At 38.4% G+C, this 17,598-nt stretch overlaps 1 protein-coding gene across 1 annotated transcript in view; it reads right to left on the reverse strand.

Moving 5' to 3' along the window:
* Positions 1–17,598, reverse strand: part of LOC110382296 (A-kinase anchor protein 13) — a 54,842-nt gene that overhangs the window by 31,721 nt on the left and 5,523 nt on the right. The window contains exons 3-10 of the mRNA XM_064040991.1: positions 9,977–10,086; positions 9,343–9,459; positions 8,774–8,894; positions 7,960–8,068; positions 7,389–7,494; positions 6,725–6,903; positions 1,417–1,545; positions 372–438 (exon numbers count right to left, since the gene is read on the reverse strand). Coding sequence (XP_063897061.1) covers positions 372–438; positions 1,417–1,545; positions 6,725–6,903; positions 7,389–7,494; positions 7,960–8,068; positions 8,774–8,894; positions 9,343–9,459; positions 9,977–10,086 — 938 coding nt within the window. The remainder of the gene's footprint in view (positions 1–371; positions 439–1,416; positions 1,546–6,724; positions 6,904–7,388; positions 7,495–7,959; positions 8,069–8,773; positions 8,895–9,342; positions 9,460–9,976; positions 10,087–17,598) is intronic.

Raw genomic sequence — 17,598 nt, forward strand, 5'->3', positions numbered from 1 at the left:
TAGTGTCTCAGTCGATAATATAATTCTTTATTATGGATATAGTGTTGTGGGGTGCTTCTGCAAGTACGCTAGTGCATCGCGCCCGCCGCGCGCTCGTCGCTCGGCGGTCGCGTTGCTAGTCGCGGCGGGCTAGCGACGATGTAATGACGTTTTGCGCGCTCGTTGCCACTCGTCGCATCGCGGCGATAATATCGCCGTGTGGAGACGGTTCCATAGAAAGTGTATAGAAAAACGTGGCACGGCGATAATATCGCCGCGATTCTCTCGCTCGTGGAGGCAGCCCCTTAGTCCATATCAGTTACGAACGAAAACTTGATTTATATCAATGACATTAAAGTTCATATTCGAATAACAAATGTTGCACATATTACCTTCTTCTTCCTGAAGAATAAGCTGCCCCGTTTTCGTCTCTTCTCAGCGTGATGATCAAAAGCCGCTCTGTTTAAAACAATCATCATTTAATCATACTAATAAAAAAATATATAAAATCTTCGTTCAATTGTCGTGTAAAATGTATTCGTGTAATATCTGTGACATGCATAAAGAAGCGAAAAATAACAATAATAATAAATTCCTTTTTGTATATAAATAAAAACGTGAAAAAATCAAACGATCACATCAAGCGAAGCCTGTGCCATTAGCATGCTAGATTTTATTAATTTTAAAAAAATGTATGTGCTGGAACTTTTTTTTCTTCCTTTTTTTCTATACTTACTTCGAATAATGTTGAGAACCTCTGAAACTAGGAAACCTGTTTGGAAGACTTATACGCTACCTAAAATACTGCGATCACTAATCCGAATGGCATATTCAGGTATAAAAACTTTGATTGTAAGACCCCATTTTTTCCCTAGTAGGAGACGGAAAACATAAATAGTCCCTAAAATCTGAAGTTTCATATGCAACCTATGTATTTCAAAAACCACAGCCCTCGGTCATCGCAATCAATCTCTGTTTTAAGAAGTTTCATTATCCGAACTACTCCTAACTTCTGAGAAACAAATCTACCATCCATTACTTTATACCTCATTCTTTTAATACTTCAATGCCCATACACCTACTTCCATTTTCACATGGCTTTACACGTATATGACTGGTCTCTGTATTATTCTATTTTCAAATTACTCCCATCCCCAAATAGTATCCCATTCACTGAAATCATTTTGCGCACAATTACGATTGGGAGATGGGCATGAGGATGATCATCATCATCATCATCGTCTCAGCCATAGGACGTCCACTGCTGAACATAGGCCTCCCCCTTAGATCTCCACAGATACCTGTTGGAGGCGACCTGCATGAGGATGATAATGACTCTTTAATCCACTGTCATGCAAAACAAGTTTCCTATCCTTCCTACCCTACTAATCATAGTCTCCCATCCCCTAAGAAACAACCCTACTCCCCAATACTTACTGTTCCAAAAAAGTAAGGCGGTGCAATCCAAGATGGTCTTGCGCAGTACTGAGCCTCGTCGGCTGCGCGGCGCCGACGGTAGCGGCCGACGCATCGTCGCTCTCCGAGTCACTGGCCGCATTACCGCCGCTAATTATACGTGGCATTTGTGGAATAGCGTGATTTTTTTGTTTTTGGAGGGTGAGGTATTTTGAAATGCCTGACGAGGCTGAGGTATTGTTCGAAAGAGTTATCGCGGCCATTGTATATAAAGGGCTTAAGAAGGAACATAGTGAGTTTTAGTCAGTAAGAGTCTGACACTCCCTCACGCTTCACCCACAGTGGAAGGGGTCTTTTGATGGTTTACCACAAAAAAAAAGGTATTTGGACATTTTCTAGATTGAAGGAGTTCCCGGTTGATAATTGGTTGTTAATAAAGCTGCAAGAAAGATATTTTTGGAGCTTGGAAGATTTTAGAAATTGAGCAAGCTCGTTGAAGATTGTATTTGAAAAAACGTTTTTTGGATATTTGCCACTAACCTACACCCTCCATAAGTTTTCGTCACAAAATCACGATACCCACACAAAATAAAGTGCAAAATAAAATGTAATAATAACAAAACAATGAGAAATGTCTGTGTACTGTTCGGGGAGTGCTGATATATCAACCTGAGCGAAGCAACAGTGCGACAACAAATTAAAAACATCACACATGCAACCAACTCCATAGTAAATATAACATTTACCAATTATAATCAAATAAAATTTTTTACCTCGTTATCTTTTGTACCCTACCCTTTTATAGTAAATATGTTATTCAATTACTTAATGCTATTCTATTATACTAATTTATACTCAATTCTTGATAATATTCCTAATGGCTAATAACTTCAAAAATAAGTTTAATGTTTACTATCAGAATGTTCGTGGATTGCGGACCAAAACTGATACTTTCTATAGGCAAATGGCATGTAATTCATTTGATGTTATTGTTCTCACAGAGACGTGGTTACTGGATGGAATATCGACCTCTGAGCTGTTTGATAATCGCTATATAGTATGGAGACGTGATCGTGACTATGTTTCTACCGGACAAACCCGCGGTGGCGGAGTTTTAATTGCTACTCGAAGAGATCTATCAGCTATTCATCAACCACTTTTCGAATCTACAGCGGAGGATCTGTGGTTGACTGTACGACTAAAAAACGTAAACACGCGTTCGTATATTAACATGCACCTTTGTGTTATTTATATGTGCAAACAAAATCTTGGTATGTCTTTTTCATCGCAACTATCCAATTTTCTACTAAATCTAAATCGTTCTGTCATGAATAATAATAACACTGACACATTCCTCGTTTTGGGAGACTTTAATATGAGCGGAATAAACTGGCTACCATCCGGCAGTATGTTCCTGGTTCCATCTAACATAAATTCTCATGATGAATATTCGCTCACTGATGAATTATGTGCATTAAACTTGCAACAATATAACGGAGTTCTTAATGGGCACGGAAAAATCCTAGATTTAGTACTCTCTAATAACTTAGTTTCTGTCTCTGAATGTTCGAACCCACTAGTGCCCATCGATGCCTACCATCGGCGCTGCTCGTCAATGCAGATTTTTTGGAGGTCACCTTGTTGGAGTGCGCTCCGCGGACTCGTTACCTTTATGATAAAGGTGATTATGACGCAATCAACGATAGTATTCGGTTAACGGATTGGGAACGTGATTTCTCAAATCGAACAATAGACGAGTCTGTTGATTTTTTCAATAATTTATTATCTGACCTGCAAACTAAGTATATCCCGCAAAAGACATCTCGAAACAAGTCGTATCCAGTTTGGTACAGTTCATCGCTTATTAAATGTATTCGAGAAAAATATAAATATTTAAAAAAGTTTAAACTTTATAACAATAAATCAGATGAATTAACATTCAAACTTTTGCGTGGAAGGGTGAAATTACTGGAATCGGAGTGTTATGCCTCGTATTTAAAAATAACAGAAGATTCCATTAAATTAAATCCGAAATATTTTTGGACTTTTGTTAAAAAGCGTCATAATTCTAATGCGGTTCCTAGTACTTTGACTTACGAAAATCAAATACTGTCTGGTCTGGTGAGTCAATATGTGAGGCCTTTTCCAAATATTTTCTGTCAAATTTTCTAAATCCCAGTAACGACAATCCTAACATTGATTCTTTTGTTCTTCCTATTGGATCTGTATCGTCTGAAATTTCTAACGTAATGGTGAACACAGATAAAGTAGAAAATTTACTTGTTCAACTAGATACGTCTAAAGCAGCAGGCCCGGATAATATATCACCTAATTTATTAACACGATGTGCTTCTTCTCTTGCTTATCCTGTATCTCTTCTGTTTAAAAAATCATTATCTTCTTGCGTAGTTCCTAAACTGTGGAAGTCGGCTTTTATAACGCCTATTCATAAAAAAGGAGCCAAAACAACAATTACCAATTATAGGCCAATATCCAAATTATGTCTTTTAGCCAAAGTTTTAGAACGGGTTGTCTACACTCAAGTGTATGCTGCTCTTAGTAACTCAATGAGTCCATTACAACATGGTTTCTTAAAAGGTAAATCCACTGTCACAAACCTTGTGTTACTGAACGACTACATTACGGAGGTAATGGACAAGGGTGGCCAAGTGGATGTAGTCTATACAGACTATAGTAAGGCCTTTGACAGAATTGATCACAGAATTTTGCTATCGAAATTAAATAATATGGGTGTTCACGGTGACCTACTTAGATGGTTCTCCTCGTACTTGGATAATAGGTCACAAGCTGTGGTACTAAATAACTATATTTCGATTTGGGTTCCTATCCCTAGCGGATGTCCTCAAGGCTCCTTGCTTGGTCCGTTGTTATTTGTTGCATATGTTAACGATATCGATTCATGTCTGATGTCATCGAAACTTTTGTGTTTTGCTGATGACATGAAAATTTACACAGCTATTTCATCAATCGAGGATATGCTTAAACTTCAGGCTGATCTGAGGAGACTGGAGGAATATTGTCGGAGAAGTAGGTTAGACCTTAATCCTGCCAAATGTTCGGTGGTGACATACTCACGTAAACGTTCAGTAATCAAAACGAGTTACTCTTTGGGTGGTCAGCCTTTGCCCAGAGTGAGCTCCATTCGTGATCTAGGTGTACACCATGACTGTAAACTCTTGTTTGAAACACATGTGGATACTATTGTCTCTAAAGCGACTAAATCTCTGGGATTTATAATGAGGGTCTCTAAATCTTTTAAAAATGCAAAAACCTTAAAAATATTATATTGTACTTTTGTTCGAAGCCAGTTAGAGTATGCGTCAGAAATTTGGAATCCTTGTTACCAAAAATATATTGATAGAATTGAAAATATCCAAAAAAGGTTCTTAAAATATTTATGTTTCCATCAGAAAGTTCCATATAATTCCGAAAATTACCTTGATCTTTGTAAAAAGTATCATTTGCTACCTCTGTCAATTCGTCGTGAGATCTCTGACTGCATACTTCTATTAAAAATTTTCAAAAATGACATTAATTGCCCTGAACTTTTATCGAAATTTAGTTTTAATATCCCATCCAGAACCCGATATAATCCACCTATTTCTGTGCCATTTGCATCAACAAACTATAGGAAAAATTCTTGTATTGTGCGTGCAAGCAGAAACTTAAATAAGTTAAGTAAACAGCATGATATTGATTTGTTTAATACTAGTATAGTCACGGCCAGGCGGCGTCTTAGTCTTGAGTTTTTCAGAAACAACGATGTGGAGTAATCACGTAGTTTTTATGCGCTTTTATTATATTACTAAGTAGTACTGTTCCTTAGTAATTTAGTATTCTTATTCTTATTTTTTTCAAATTGTAGTTCATGGTTATTTTTATAGTCTAGTGTTAAACGTGAAGACTTGTTATTGGCTATCCGATTACCATTCAAAATTACAATGTGTTTTATCTTGCTGTAAGTCTTCCATGCTGTATAAATAAATAAATAAATAAATAAAATCTTCTTAGGCCACTGACAACATAATTTTTTTTTAAAACAACTTTTTTTTACTTCATTTAGCTATGTTGTTCCACGGCTGTCATTGAACATCCTTGGCAGTCGTTATGGGTAATCAGAAGCCAGTAAGTCTGACACCAGTCTAACCAAGGGGTATTGGGATGCCCGGGTAACTGGTTTGAGTAGGTCAGATAGGCAGTCGCTTCTTGTAAAGCACTGGTACTCAGCTGAATCCGGTTAGACTGGAAGCCGACCCCAACATAGTTGGGAAAAAGGCTCAGAGGATGAGCTATGTTGTTCCACTGCTGGGCAAAGGCCTCCCCCATAGCCTTCCATCTTTCCCTATCGGTCGCTATTTGTGGCCAGTCCTTGTGGCAACCACTATTTAATCTTTACTTTTAAAATTGAACGTGAAAATTCATAGTTATCAATTGTTTTAAGAAAACTGACATTCATACTGTCGATGAACTTGGGCCTATGTACTTAAGACGCGCCGGAGTGAGCTAATCCTTGGATTAGCTTACAGTAAGTATGAGTTTAATGAAATCGTATTATCACTTATAATGGGTACGTAGTAGTAACATACAATGTCAGTTTTCTGTGTTTTGGTTTTATAAGTTGGTAAATATTAGATTTACTAATGGAGTTGGTTATTCATTCATAAAACAACGAAAAAAATATCACAACAATAAAAAAACTAAACATGCACAATATTGTAATTTTTCATATCATAATTAAGAGTTGGGAAACAACGGGATGTAAAAAAATCCGATACTTTTAGATTGAATTGTGAAAATGGATAGACTTACGAATATTTTAGTACTAAAATCCAAAGGTCCTTAGGGAAAAGTAAAATTCCTACATACTTACTGGAACAACATAATGTACCTATCTCGCTTTTAACTATATTGATATTTATAGGGGTTTTTGAAGGATTCTAACTACAACATTCACATAGGCAGTGTATTACAACCCTTAAATGTTTTGTGTATTCATACTCAATTAATGAAATATACTGTGAGAAGGTATCTAGAATGTCATGTAAAATTACTCATTAATATAACATAGTAAACAAGAAATTCTCATTAAAAAAAGTAAGTATATGAAGTATTGTAAGAGTATATTTGAGTCTGGTCGAAATTTTTGTAAATACCCGTGTTTTATCTTCCTTTGTGTCTTATATTTTTGTCTATGACTAACCTATACCAGTCCAAATTACTTCTACCCCGCTCCCCCCTTCCCCCTTCTCCCTATCACAAACAAAATATCCAACCTTTGCCCATTCTATTCAATACAAACTCTACATACACATTAGGCGGCGGCTGCGCGAGATGCGGTTGCACGGCAGCCACAATGCTCGGCGTGGACACAGACTTCTGAAGCGGTAGACGCGCCGCCAGCCTGGCTCCCTCGACTGGAGCAACGACCCCCGAGCCGGGGACCACGCCACCCGCTCGGAGCGCCGCTGTTACTTTCTCGAAGTCTTTCTGTGGTGGGAGATTAGATTTGTGAGTTAAAATTAATTTTGCAAACTGATTTTAAGTTTGTTTTAGAGCTCATGGCTAAGTCGAAGCCACACAAATCAATCGATCATAAGGTTAAGCATCGCGTGGCGTGGTCGGTCTGTGGATCCATCCGTGGGTGACCATCTTGTCATAACGAGTTCTTCCGTGTTTCAGAAGGACCTAAAAATTGTGGGTAATATTTCTCACTTGAACGAACATCTTTGCCAATCGTTGAGAATAGTTAGAAGCCAGAAAGTCTGACAACCAGTCTTACCTATGAGTATCGGGTTGACCGAATAACTGGTTCGAGCAGTTCAGAGGCAGTCGCTCTATATAAAACACTGGTACTCAGCTGCATTTGCTTAGACTGGAAGCCGACCTCACCATAGTTGGGAAAAGGCTAGGCAGGTGGTGAACCTGAATATCAGATACTCTTAAAATTGTAGGAAATATAAATCAATACTCACAGCGAGATCATTATCATTGAGCGAGTGTGTGGAATGTCTGACAGGCCGCGGCACCTCGCCTTCCGACTCCATGGAGGACAGCGACGCGCTGTGACCGTTCAGCGCACTGCAACGTATAGTAGTTAGCTGATGGGTACTACTGTACATTTGTGTACCTATAGTGTTTACATCAATATTCAACCTTATACTACAGAGATAAAAACGAAATTATAGTAGCCTGATGTGCTGTGTGTAAATTTCAGTATAGGTACACGAATGTGTGCTTGAAATGTCGGATATGATTTGAAAAATTGTATAGTATTAGTAAAAATATTTGTGAAAAATTCAAATGCCTATTGCCATCACGGTTCTTGAGATATATATGGGTTCGGTCTACCCTTTGGAATATAGTATATGATGGTCTATGATTATGAATATTGTTGTCCGTTAACCCCGTATATAATATATCTACGCGAGACACAATGGATTTTCGATAGTTTTCTAATTAGCGGCATTCAAGATAATTCCCGTTCCAATATTCGCAAGAACCACATGCATATTTGAAGTCATATGAAAACAATAATGGACATACTTGCGCTGTCTGTGCGTGTCGTGTGTCCGTGGCCCGGGCTCCAGCGCCGCCCAACTGCTGCGCCGGCCCTCGTCGCGTCGCTCCCAAAGACCCCATTGTCTGGACTCCCCTGGGTGTAAGAAAACCATGGTTATTAACAAATAAGAATCTTTATTTGTATGAAACACGGGGTACATTGATGGAAGACACGCTTAGGTTGGTTGACGTGGTGGCCTAGTGGTTAAAGAACCAACCCCTTAAGTATGACTGAGCGGGATCGATTCCAGGTCAAGCAAGTAATATAGTTATCGGCATGAATCTTGAGCTCTGACCTTCACCTGCGCAGAAGTAATTTATTGGGTCCCTTATGTGGTATGAAGTGAGGCGCGGGGGCGGGCTAAAGCGATGATTGGCAGTGCATCGCGTCATAGCCGTCACTCGGAATTGGTTCTTTGCTAATAAATGATTTCTGCGCAGATGTAGGTCAGAGCTCAAGATTCGTGCCGGTAACTATAATAGAACTTTTCTAAGTTGTAGGTAAAACTTGAACACTGATTAAAGATGAAGGAAAAAATCTCAAGGAAAACTCATTGAGTAAACGCTTATTGCTTCTATCATGCATTGATATTGATGATAATGTTATCATTTTGCCTAGGAAATGAGACGGCTGTCGGCGTTGCGGGATTGCTCGAACTATTTACGGCCCCAGTGCACATAGGGAAATTCCAGGGATTATCCTGTCACAAATCTAGGAGCCCGGAGCCAATACATAGGAATTGGTCTCATGTAGTCGAGGAAACTCCACAGACACACTACTCTGTAATGGTTCACTCACCGCTGCCCTTCCGGCTCTGTGGGTAGAAGTCGAGATGTGTCGGTGAAGAGCAGTCGGCTTCCACTACTCCATCCTTGCAGAGAGACGGACATGATGTGCTGAGACGACTCGTGCCAGTTGCCTTTATACAATAAGAAAAAAGGTTTAAGTATGTATTTGACAAACTAAATTGAACTGGTTTTGAATATCCTCAAGAGGAATAATAAGGAACAAACTGTTCTTCAAAATATTGCTTCTTCCAGACAGATGTATATGAACAATTTCGCTGTCATGCAAACGGCAAATTTTAGTTGGCCGACAGTATGATCGGGCTCATAAATCCGTATGAAGATCACTGGTGCGCAGATTACAGCGAACTGAACCGGTAATTTTTAGGGCCGACTCATTTTTTTATTGGATTCACGATTATGTAGGTACTTTCAAAATCAACTATCAGCCAACCACCGGGCCAACCATAGGCCGATAATTTGATTTTAACAAAGTCTAAGAGTTGAGATTTTTCTGGCTATCATCATTAAGACTTTCGACAGTTAGAGGAACTAAACTGAAAAACAGAGCTCGATAGTTACCAATAAAGGTAATGGCGCAGTTCTCATGCGCTGCACAGCGGCGTGCAATCGTCGCAGCTGCTGCAAGCTGTCTTCCAGCAACCCCGGGCTGTGCGGGGTCACGCTTATCGTTGGCACCTGTGGAGAAAGGATGAGGATATTGATATATGGGGTAGTGCCGGACTCGTACCGGCACTGCACGGCCTGGCTTAAATTGTGTCCATTACCCTGGCAGTCATACGTCGTCCGTAGCTAGAAGCCAGAAAGTCTGACAACCAGTCTCAACCAAGGGTTTCTCAACCTCAGTTTGACAGGGTAACTGAGTTGAGGAGGTTAGATAGGCAGTCGCTCTATGTACCTAGAACGCTGGTACTCAACTGCATCTAGTAAGCCATACTAAGGAGTATCGGTTTGCTTAGCTAACTAGATTGAATATGTCAGATAGGCTGTCACTCCATATAAAACACTGGTACGCAGCTGCATTCAGCAAGACTGGAAGCCGACCCCAGCACAGTTGGAAATAGTCTTCCGTGACAAGTGGGCTGTCTACACCAAAAGAATTTTCCAAATCCAGTTGCCAGTAGTTCCTCAGATTAGCGTGTTCCAACAAAGCTTCTCAGCGTTACAATACTTAGTTCATTGACGTCAGGTATACCTGTGCCCTGGCGGCGGCCATGTCTGGTGGTGGCGTGGATCTCGTCACGTGCTCTGTGACCTCGTCCTCGCTGCTGTCGGAGCGAGAGTCCGAACTGCCGCCGCCCTCGTCTGTAATGAAATAAATGAGCTGTTAGAAGAGTAAATGAAGATAGGGTGCAATAAGAATGCATCAGGAATCTTACAACAAAGTACTTTTAAAAATTATAGTGGCGGTTTACGTAAAGTACACTGATTTAATTGAAAACTGAGTAGGTATATTATGTGCTGCAGAATTGTTCGAAAGAGTTACCGCAGCCCTGGTAATATAAGGCCTACGAAGGAACATGATGGATTTTTAGTCAGTCACTCCCACACCGCTGCTAACTCACAGCCGGAGGGGTCATTTGATAATTTTTGCCATCGATAAAAAATAGGTAGGTATATTATAGTACATTTTTATGGATCTATCATGGTCTGAAATAAATGAATATCATTATTATATGCCATGTAAAAAATCCGAAAAGGCAACACAAAACCTCTATACAAAACACCGTGTAAAATAATTCTTAAACGAATCGCTAAATAATCCTCTTGTTTTAAAATCCTAGACAATCGAATCAAGAAAAACAACATCAGTGCGGTGACGCACACCAATAAAACAACAATCTAAATATCCACTAGAACTGTACAAAACGCTTCGATTCAAAGAAAGATTAGCAGCGAAAACACTCAAAATGTTTACCGCACCTGCTAAGCCTCAGAAACACCTGATCATCAGCATAATGAGTGTAATGTCGTTGTTTACATTAACAGATCTGATTGCGGTTACTGCTAACACGTTAGACGCCCGTCGGCAACTCAATCACTAAACGATTAGCTTTCGTTAGCATTTTGCAGGAATATCATCTGGGAACATCTGGGGAATTTAAGGGATCCCGAAATGTTTATCAAAACTTGTATAATTTGCAAATTAAAGTATCTTCAATGTTCTACATAAACTTCTACTTAACTAAAACTTCTTTATTCTTCATCTTTTGCGCATATGAAATGAGCTTCTATAAAATCATCTACCTATAAATCATTGCCCATAACGTTATTTACCGATGTGCCAATTCCAGAATAAGGCCCCTTCCCGTCGTGTCAATCCGTTTAAAAGGCAACGACAGCCAACAGGATACAAGAACATGTGCAGAGAAACACTCCTGACATTTCTACGTAATATTGTTGAGAATTGGCACGTGTTCTAGCGTGGGCGTTTCAACCTTTGAGATTGAAATATTGGACTACACCTCTGTTTCATTTTCAAATACTTTATATTTGTAGAATTATTGACTTCTATGCATTCAGTAAAGTCAAGTAAAAATAAGCAGACCACCACTGCGAATTTTCAAATCACTGCCAAGAATTCACGAGCCCTAAAAATAACCACATAAAATAACAATTCTTATCTATTCACAGTACAAAAGTTGACCTTATTTCATTACAAAAAGGCCTTTTACATTTCGTATCTAGTCCATTAAAAGCCGTTTCGAAACTGAACAGAAATGTTTATCAAGCATAACTTCCCTAGAGGCAGCAAAAGCTCCACAAACTTTGCTTGCTCTGTTCCGGAACGGTATTCGAGCAATGTGCTTTGATACCGGTGTATTTGTTACAAATCGACCCGGTGTTTGCATGCAAAGTTACGAGCGAACAGATATTTAGAATAGCGTATCTTTTACCTACATGCGCGAACATGCTCGGAATATTTTATACGTGAACCTACATGTTTAAACAGGGTCCTTATTTTATAAGCTACTGAGACTGGTTGAGTGCTGTCGACATTTTAGACACAGTCTTGCGTAAAATCAAATATCTAAGGATCTCTGAAGTTCAGTGTCTTGTGAAGATGAGGAGCTCCTAGATCAAATACCAAGTAAACGTCTGTGCAATTTCGTATCGCCCTCGCTACTTCAACGTAGTTCATAAAATGACGGCTACGTGAAAAAGCTCTTGAAAGTATTCTCTGAAATGAAAGCTTTCTGAAACGATGGAATCTTGGACATATTTCGTTTTCATCAAACATTGTTGTAACTTAAAAGAATTTTGTCTTCACAAAATCCCTGATGCATCACACAATCTTTTGCATTCATGAGATCTAGGACACAATTTTGGATAAAGTAGCTAGTAAAGTACTGCGTTGTCTATAACCAATTATACCTCTCCGTCTATTTCTCAGCAAAAGTAATTTATCACGACACACAAGACCACACATCCCTCCAACTTCTGTGACAAATGTATCAACTACGAACACAATAGAAACTTCGTAAGTCTCATAGCTAAACAAGTATAAATCCATCGCGCTGGAAGTTATCAGATGCAGACAACGGAAACGGATATTGGTTGCAGACGGACGTCCCTATCGGAATGAGACACGAAGAGGGTTTTCCAATACATGAACTACTTGGGAGTTCATCGGAAACTATACTTTGATTAAAAGTTCGCTATTTAGGATTACAAATGTAACTGCGTACTTCGGAACGTTAATGTAGCACGAATTTGGAGTTTACAGGCCATTGCGTTTTAATAGTTCAACATTTTGGTCGGTGGTGGTTAAAACTTTATGTTAGTACATAAAACTCTACAAAACTGCAAGGTTTTCCTACATAAACGTGTTTAGTCTTAAAGCAGTCAATAACTCTAACGAAATCCAGAACCTAACAAACAGAATTGTTAAACCCAAATCTAAAGACCATAAACGCTTACATTGCAAATTCATTGTGAAAAACACGTACAAAACATTATACAACCTCGTTAACACAGATCCCTTTTACTCTCGAGCGAAAAAGTAAAACAAAGGAAAACACATCCCATATTTTCCCATTTAGCGCCATACAAAATGCATAATCATCCGGAGACGGGGCCGACCGGCCTGACCCACTTTCCTCGAGGTCAAGGCTTTGAATACAACCCTGTTGAGCGTTAAGCTTCCACCAGCGTAAGTTGAGCCCCCACGCAGTGACACCCAAACAAAAGGTTTGGACAAACGGAAACTACGAGAATGGCGATCCCAAATTGTAACTGTCTGTTTTACTTGTCATGCTTTTGTTGTGCACCCGTAATACAAATGGCTGAATGTATTTTGATAGTGAATTGCTGGGGTTTGTGAATAGCAGTGTCGTACTGCGTGGGTGTCTTAAGAGGTTTCCAAGATAATATGAAGTACCTAATTATGAAGTACTTAATTTTACGACAAGACTTGTAGATTTGTTATTCATTCTCTAAAATGTGCTCCTCTAATTCTCTTGAAATTATAACCTTGTTTGTTATGGGTAAAACCGTTTACATATTGCTTTTATTCTACGAGTATCAATTGATTTATTATTTTAGTTCGACAAGCACCAAAACAAAATATCTACTCGTAGGAGGATGTAATCGTAAGTCGTGCATTTTTAAGGTGAAGGATATCTCTAAGCTTTTGTTAGGTCCAAATTCGTGATATGGAAACTAAAATTGTGCAATCTTTGGTTCAACAACAATAACACCAATAGCTAACTCTGCCTTTAAACTGCAATGTGGTTAAACCTTTGCTTTAACTAATTGGAGATCTTTTGGTTACGTATCATCTTTCCGAATTAAACAAATTAATATATAATCGTTACAAAAATACTTCACGAGCGATAATAGAGCCTCTTTACCCAGTTTCATGTGGCGTGTGACAACAATGTTAGGCTAATGCTTAATTGTAATTCAGTGACACGATAACAATGGTTCATTACGCTTGCTTCTTACTTTTATCACAATGTTCAAGCAGTCATTATAATTCCAATTTCGCAAACGAACTGCGATATCCAGAGCCATAAACTGCGGAATTACAAAAATCATCAAAACCCCCCCAAAATTATATTTCTACACCATTTTTCCTTGTGAATATTCAGTGTTCCATCAACACACAAAAACAGAATACTTAGTAGGAGACTACCTCCTTTCATCATCATCGTTAAGAGCAAACTTCCCACATAGACATCGCCTGAGGACGGAAATGTTTATGTAAGAGTCGTATTATTAAAAGATGTGGCCATTCGTATTCGGAATCCAGCCTAACAGGCCAGTACAATGGGCACGGGGCCAAATCCGAGGCCTGGACTTTTGCTGCCTCTTAGCAATGTCAATACGACCATCTAAACTTTCACAGACATAGTTTTCCGTCTCCCTAATAAATGTTACGAGTTCTTTGTGATTTATCTTGTTATTTGGACTTGAGGATGTTGATGTTATGTCGGGTATTCTAAGTAGAGGCAAAATAGGAGTAGCTAAAATGAGCAATACTAATGTAATTTCTAGAATACGTCAACCAAAATAATTATTTTCATAAGAGGCAAAACCTAACTTGTGAAGTGTATTCTATGTACTGTAATACATGTTTCCACATCACTTTGTGTACAGGTACACGTCTTTGTCTTCAGCAGAAACTGTTTTCATTAAATTAAGACGCTACGAGTACTTTTGCAACTTCAGAAGCGTACCTTAACAAAGTTAATGTACTCTTGAACACATAGCTGCCCCAGCTCCACACTTTGGATCCAATATTGGGACAAATATTTGCAAAATTATCCAAACATTGCAAAACCATCATGTATTTTTGCTTCTTTTTAATTTGATCAATTCCACTTTGTTAATAGCTATATCTGATACATCAAGATTTAAGCTCTCAAAAAGTCTCCTGAGACTTTATTGAAAGGCAAAGTCTCAAGGGTTGAAAGTGAAGACAAAAGGCTACCGTTAAGCTTTTGATCCCTTGACGTGATTCTAGAGTGTTCATCAATGGAATAAGATGCTATGAAGTGTTAAATACCTCTGGAGATTTTAAAACTGTTTCATGGGATTTATATTATAGATGTTATAGAGATATGTGTACTGTGTAGGGGGAATATGACATTTTGCAACTCTCTAAACATGATGTTTGTAAATCATGAATACTATGCACTAGAAAAGAGCATAAAAGAAACACTAAATAAAAATCACAAAATCATCCGCAATATCAGTCGAATGCTCCTTCACTCAGAAAGAATGAGTAAGAAATATACAAAATACCGTAGAGGCACATTTTAGTTTTCTTGTGGGAAAGTAAACTGGATATCAGATAACGAGATTCCCAGATATTGAATTTCGAAGTCGAAGCGTTCAGTTGAGCGTTAAGGCGAATAAACAGATAACTATTATCGCTTTCTTTATGTTAGGAAAATTGAAGATAGTGAAGAGATCGGCGGTCAGTAGGGCAGTGAAGATGATAAGAGATTAGAAGCACGTGTGGCACATTCCTGAAGTGTAGACATAACTTTCAATGGACTTCGGTTGACTTATCAAATCAATTGACTTGCAGTGTCTTGAAAAGAAATAATTTTCATTTGTTTAATTGCTACTTCTATACTGCCAGAATTGGAATTTGCTGGATTTCAGTAGCAGACTGCTGATCGAAGAACTACAATGCAAGCCATCTGGCAGTGTATTATGAAATCCTCCGTGTCAGCCATAACAGCCTTGAGTTTAGATCAATGGCCGATTACTTGCAATAGTCTCGCCCACTACAACATGCGACAACATAAAGCAAAGTGTGGGTGTCGCACAGCGTACTACACACCTCTGCTTACGATGTTCCTATGTGTAAATAAACTCAATATATCGAAAAAGCTAAAAATAAATACTGGCGGACGTCACATAACCCGAGGCATATCTAATTCCAGCTCCCCAATCTTAAGTCTATTCGACATACTAAAAGGGCTTTCACAAGGGCGAAGGGCTCTAATTTTCCGATTGGACGATATTTGAGGAATCTAATTAACACCGCGTCATATAACGGGATTATGGCGGCACGTGCCGTGGGCTGTGATATAATACGCGTTTATTGCATATTCCCATATTAATGGCCGCAGGTTTACGGTTTGTTTGCTACAATGTCTCGGATAATGTGGGGGATATAATAAAGCTTACGTAAAAGGTCATGACTATGATTAAAGAGAGCATTTTGATAAATATTTTAATAGGGCTCTATTTAACTCCACAAGTAAATTGCTCGATTTTATCCCAGCGAGCGGTACTGAAAAGATTTTCCGAGCGTTTTCCGGCCCCTTTGCCAGGTTTCGTATTGCTCAAAGAAGTTGTTGGGGCGCTCATTAAAAAGCGCACAGCTCTTCCAGCCAGGATATTGCGAGCTCCTGTAAATATGCAGACTTCTAACGGACATTTTTAGATGTAAAAGTCTTCTATTATTATATTGCTTTTCAACTGCGCAGTTTCGTTTGCGAAAATCTTCCTTATGAGCTGAAAATCATATGTTAAACTTGTTCACGAAAAATAGGCTTCATCAAAGTAAAATTCTTGAGCTTATTTGGCCAAATAAATACTAAGATATATCAAATCATCCCAAAATGTACGGAATACACGATGTTGCGAACCCTAATGGAAGAGCGAAGTTGTAAGGACAAATTGGAAGAATTGGATTAATCCATTGCCTTTAGCCAATTTTGGGTTCGAAGAAAACCCTGCCTTAACTTTGATATTGAACAGCATTATTTTCCCTTTTCCAATGATGGTGTTATTGGTAATATAACAAATGTTATTTAGGAAATCTATTTTATATCAGAAGTTTTGCAGAAACGATCAAAGTAACAAAAAGGCTTAGATAATGGTTGAATAAGAATTGGATAACCAGACCAAAGTTCCATGATAAAAATCATTACTTTCAGTTGCCGAATCTAAAGAGACTGCCAACTTAATTGTATTTAATTCCCACGTAGGTGCAATTTACATAATCAGTAAAAATTGCTTCCATTTTGTTAACCAACAATGAGTAAAGACGTAATTAAGATTAGAAGCAAATCGCAAGAACTCCTAATACAAAAAAACATATGAAGAATATGCGTGAAGCATGTTAAATCAGGCGTGGCGAATTTTGTAACGTTAGCCGAAGAGTATTTCTTGAATCTCACATACTCTATTTGCTTAGAAGTTTTATGGTTTTAATACCTATACTGACCGAGAATTCGAAATGATAAACTACGTCCCACAAGGTACAGAAAATATTCTTGGTCCTTTTTAGACTATACTATATATACCTATTATTATATATACCTATATACCTATTGCAGGTTTTTGTCTAATTTGGCGTTCGACCTTATCTGACTGTACCAGATCGTATGCATGAAAGTAACATAAATCTGCAAATAGAGCAAAAGTAACCTAAAGTTGCAATAATAGACGATATGTACATTGCTGCATCTAACATGGCAAAATCCACTCATTTGTTTTCGCAAAATCTCAGTCCTTACCTAAAAACATTAGCAATACAATAACCATAAATGAAGAAAACCAGTTACGGCCCATCCATACAATAGACAGATCAGAGAAACGTTTTCCAATTAGTTCCCGTGAATTATGAGTTGACAGATGATCTGTATATGGATGACAATGAGTGGCCCTCATGTATGGCGCTTTGGGATTTAAGCGATGTGCGTTCAAATTGAACTGGATATTACACTGTTTGTTATATAATATACAAAACAATATGGTTATTTTTTTGCGTTAGATGCCGTCAGGATTTGGGAAAGCTCTGGCTTGTTAGGTGATTAAATCTGAAGCTTAAGAAGAAGAATATGGTTATTT

Source organism: Helicoverpa armigera, chromosome 24 (genome assembly GCF_030705265.1).
Source record: "Helicoverpa armigera isolate CAAS_96S chromosome 24, ASM3070526v1, whole genome shotgun sequence".
Taxonomy (NCBI): Eukaryota; Metazoa; Arthropoda; class Insecta; order Lepidoptera; family Noctuidae; genus Helicoverpa; species Helicoverpa armigera.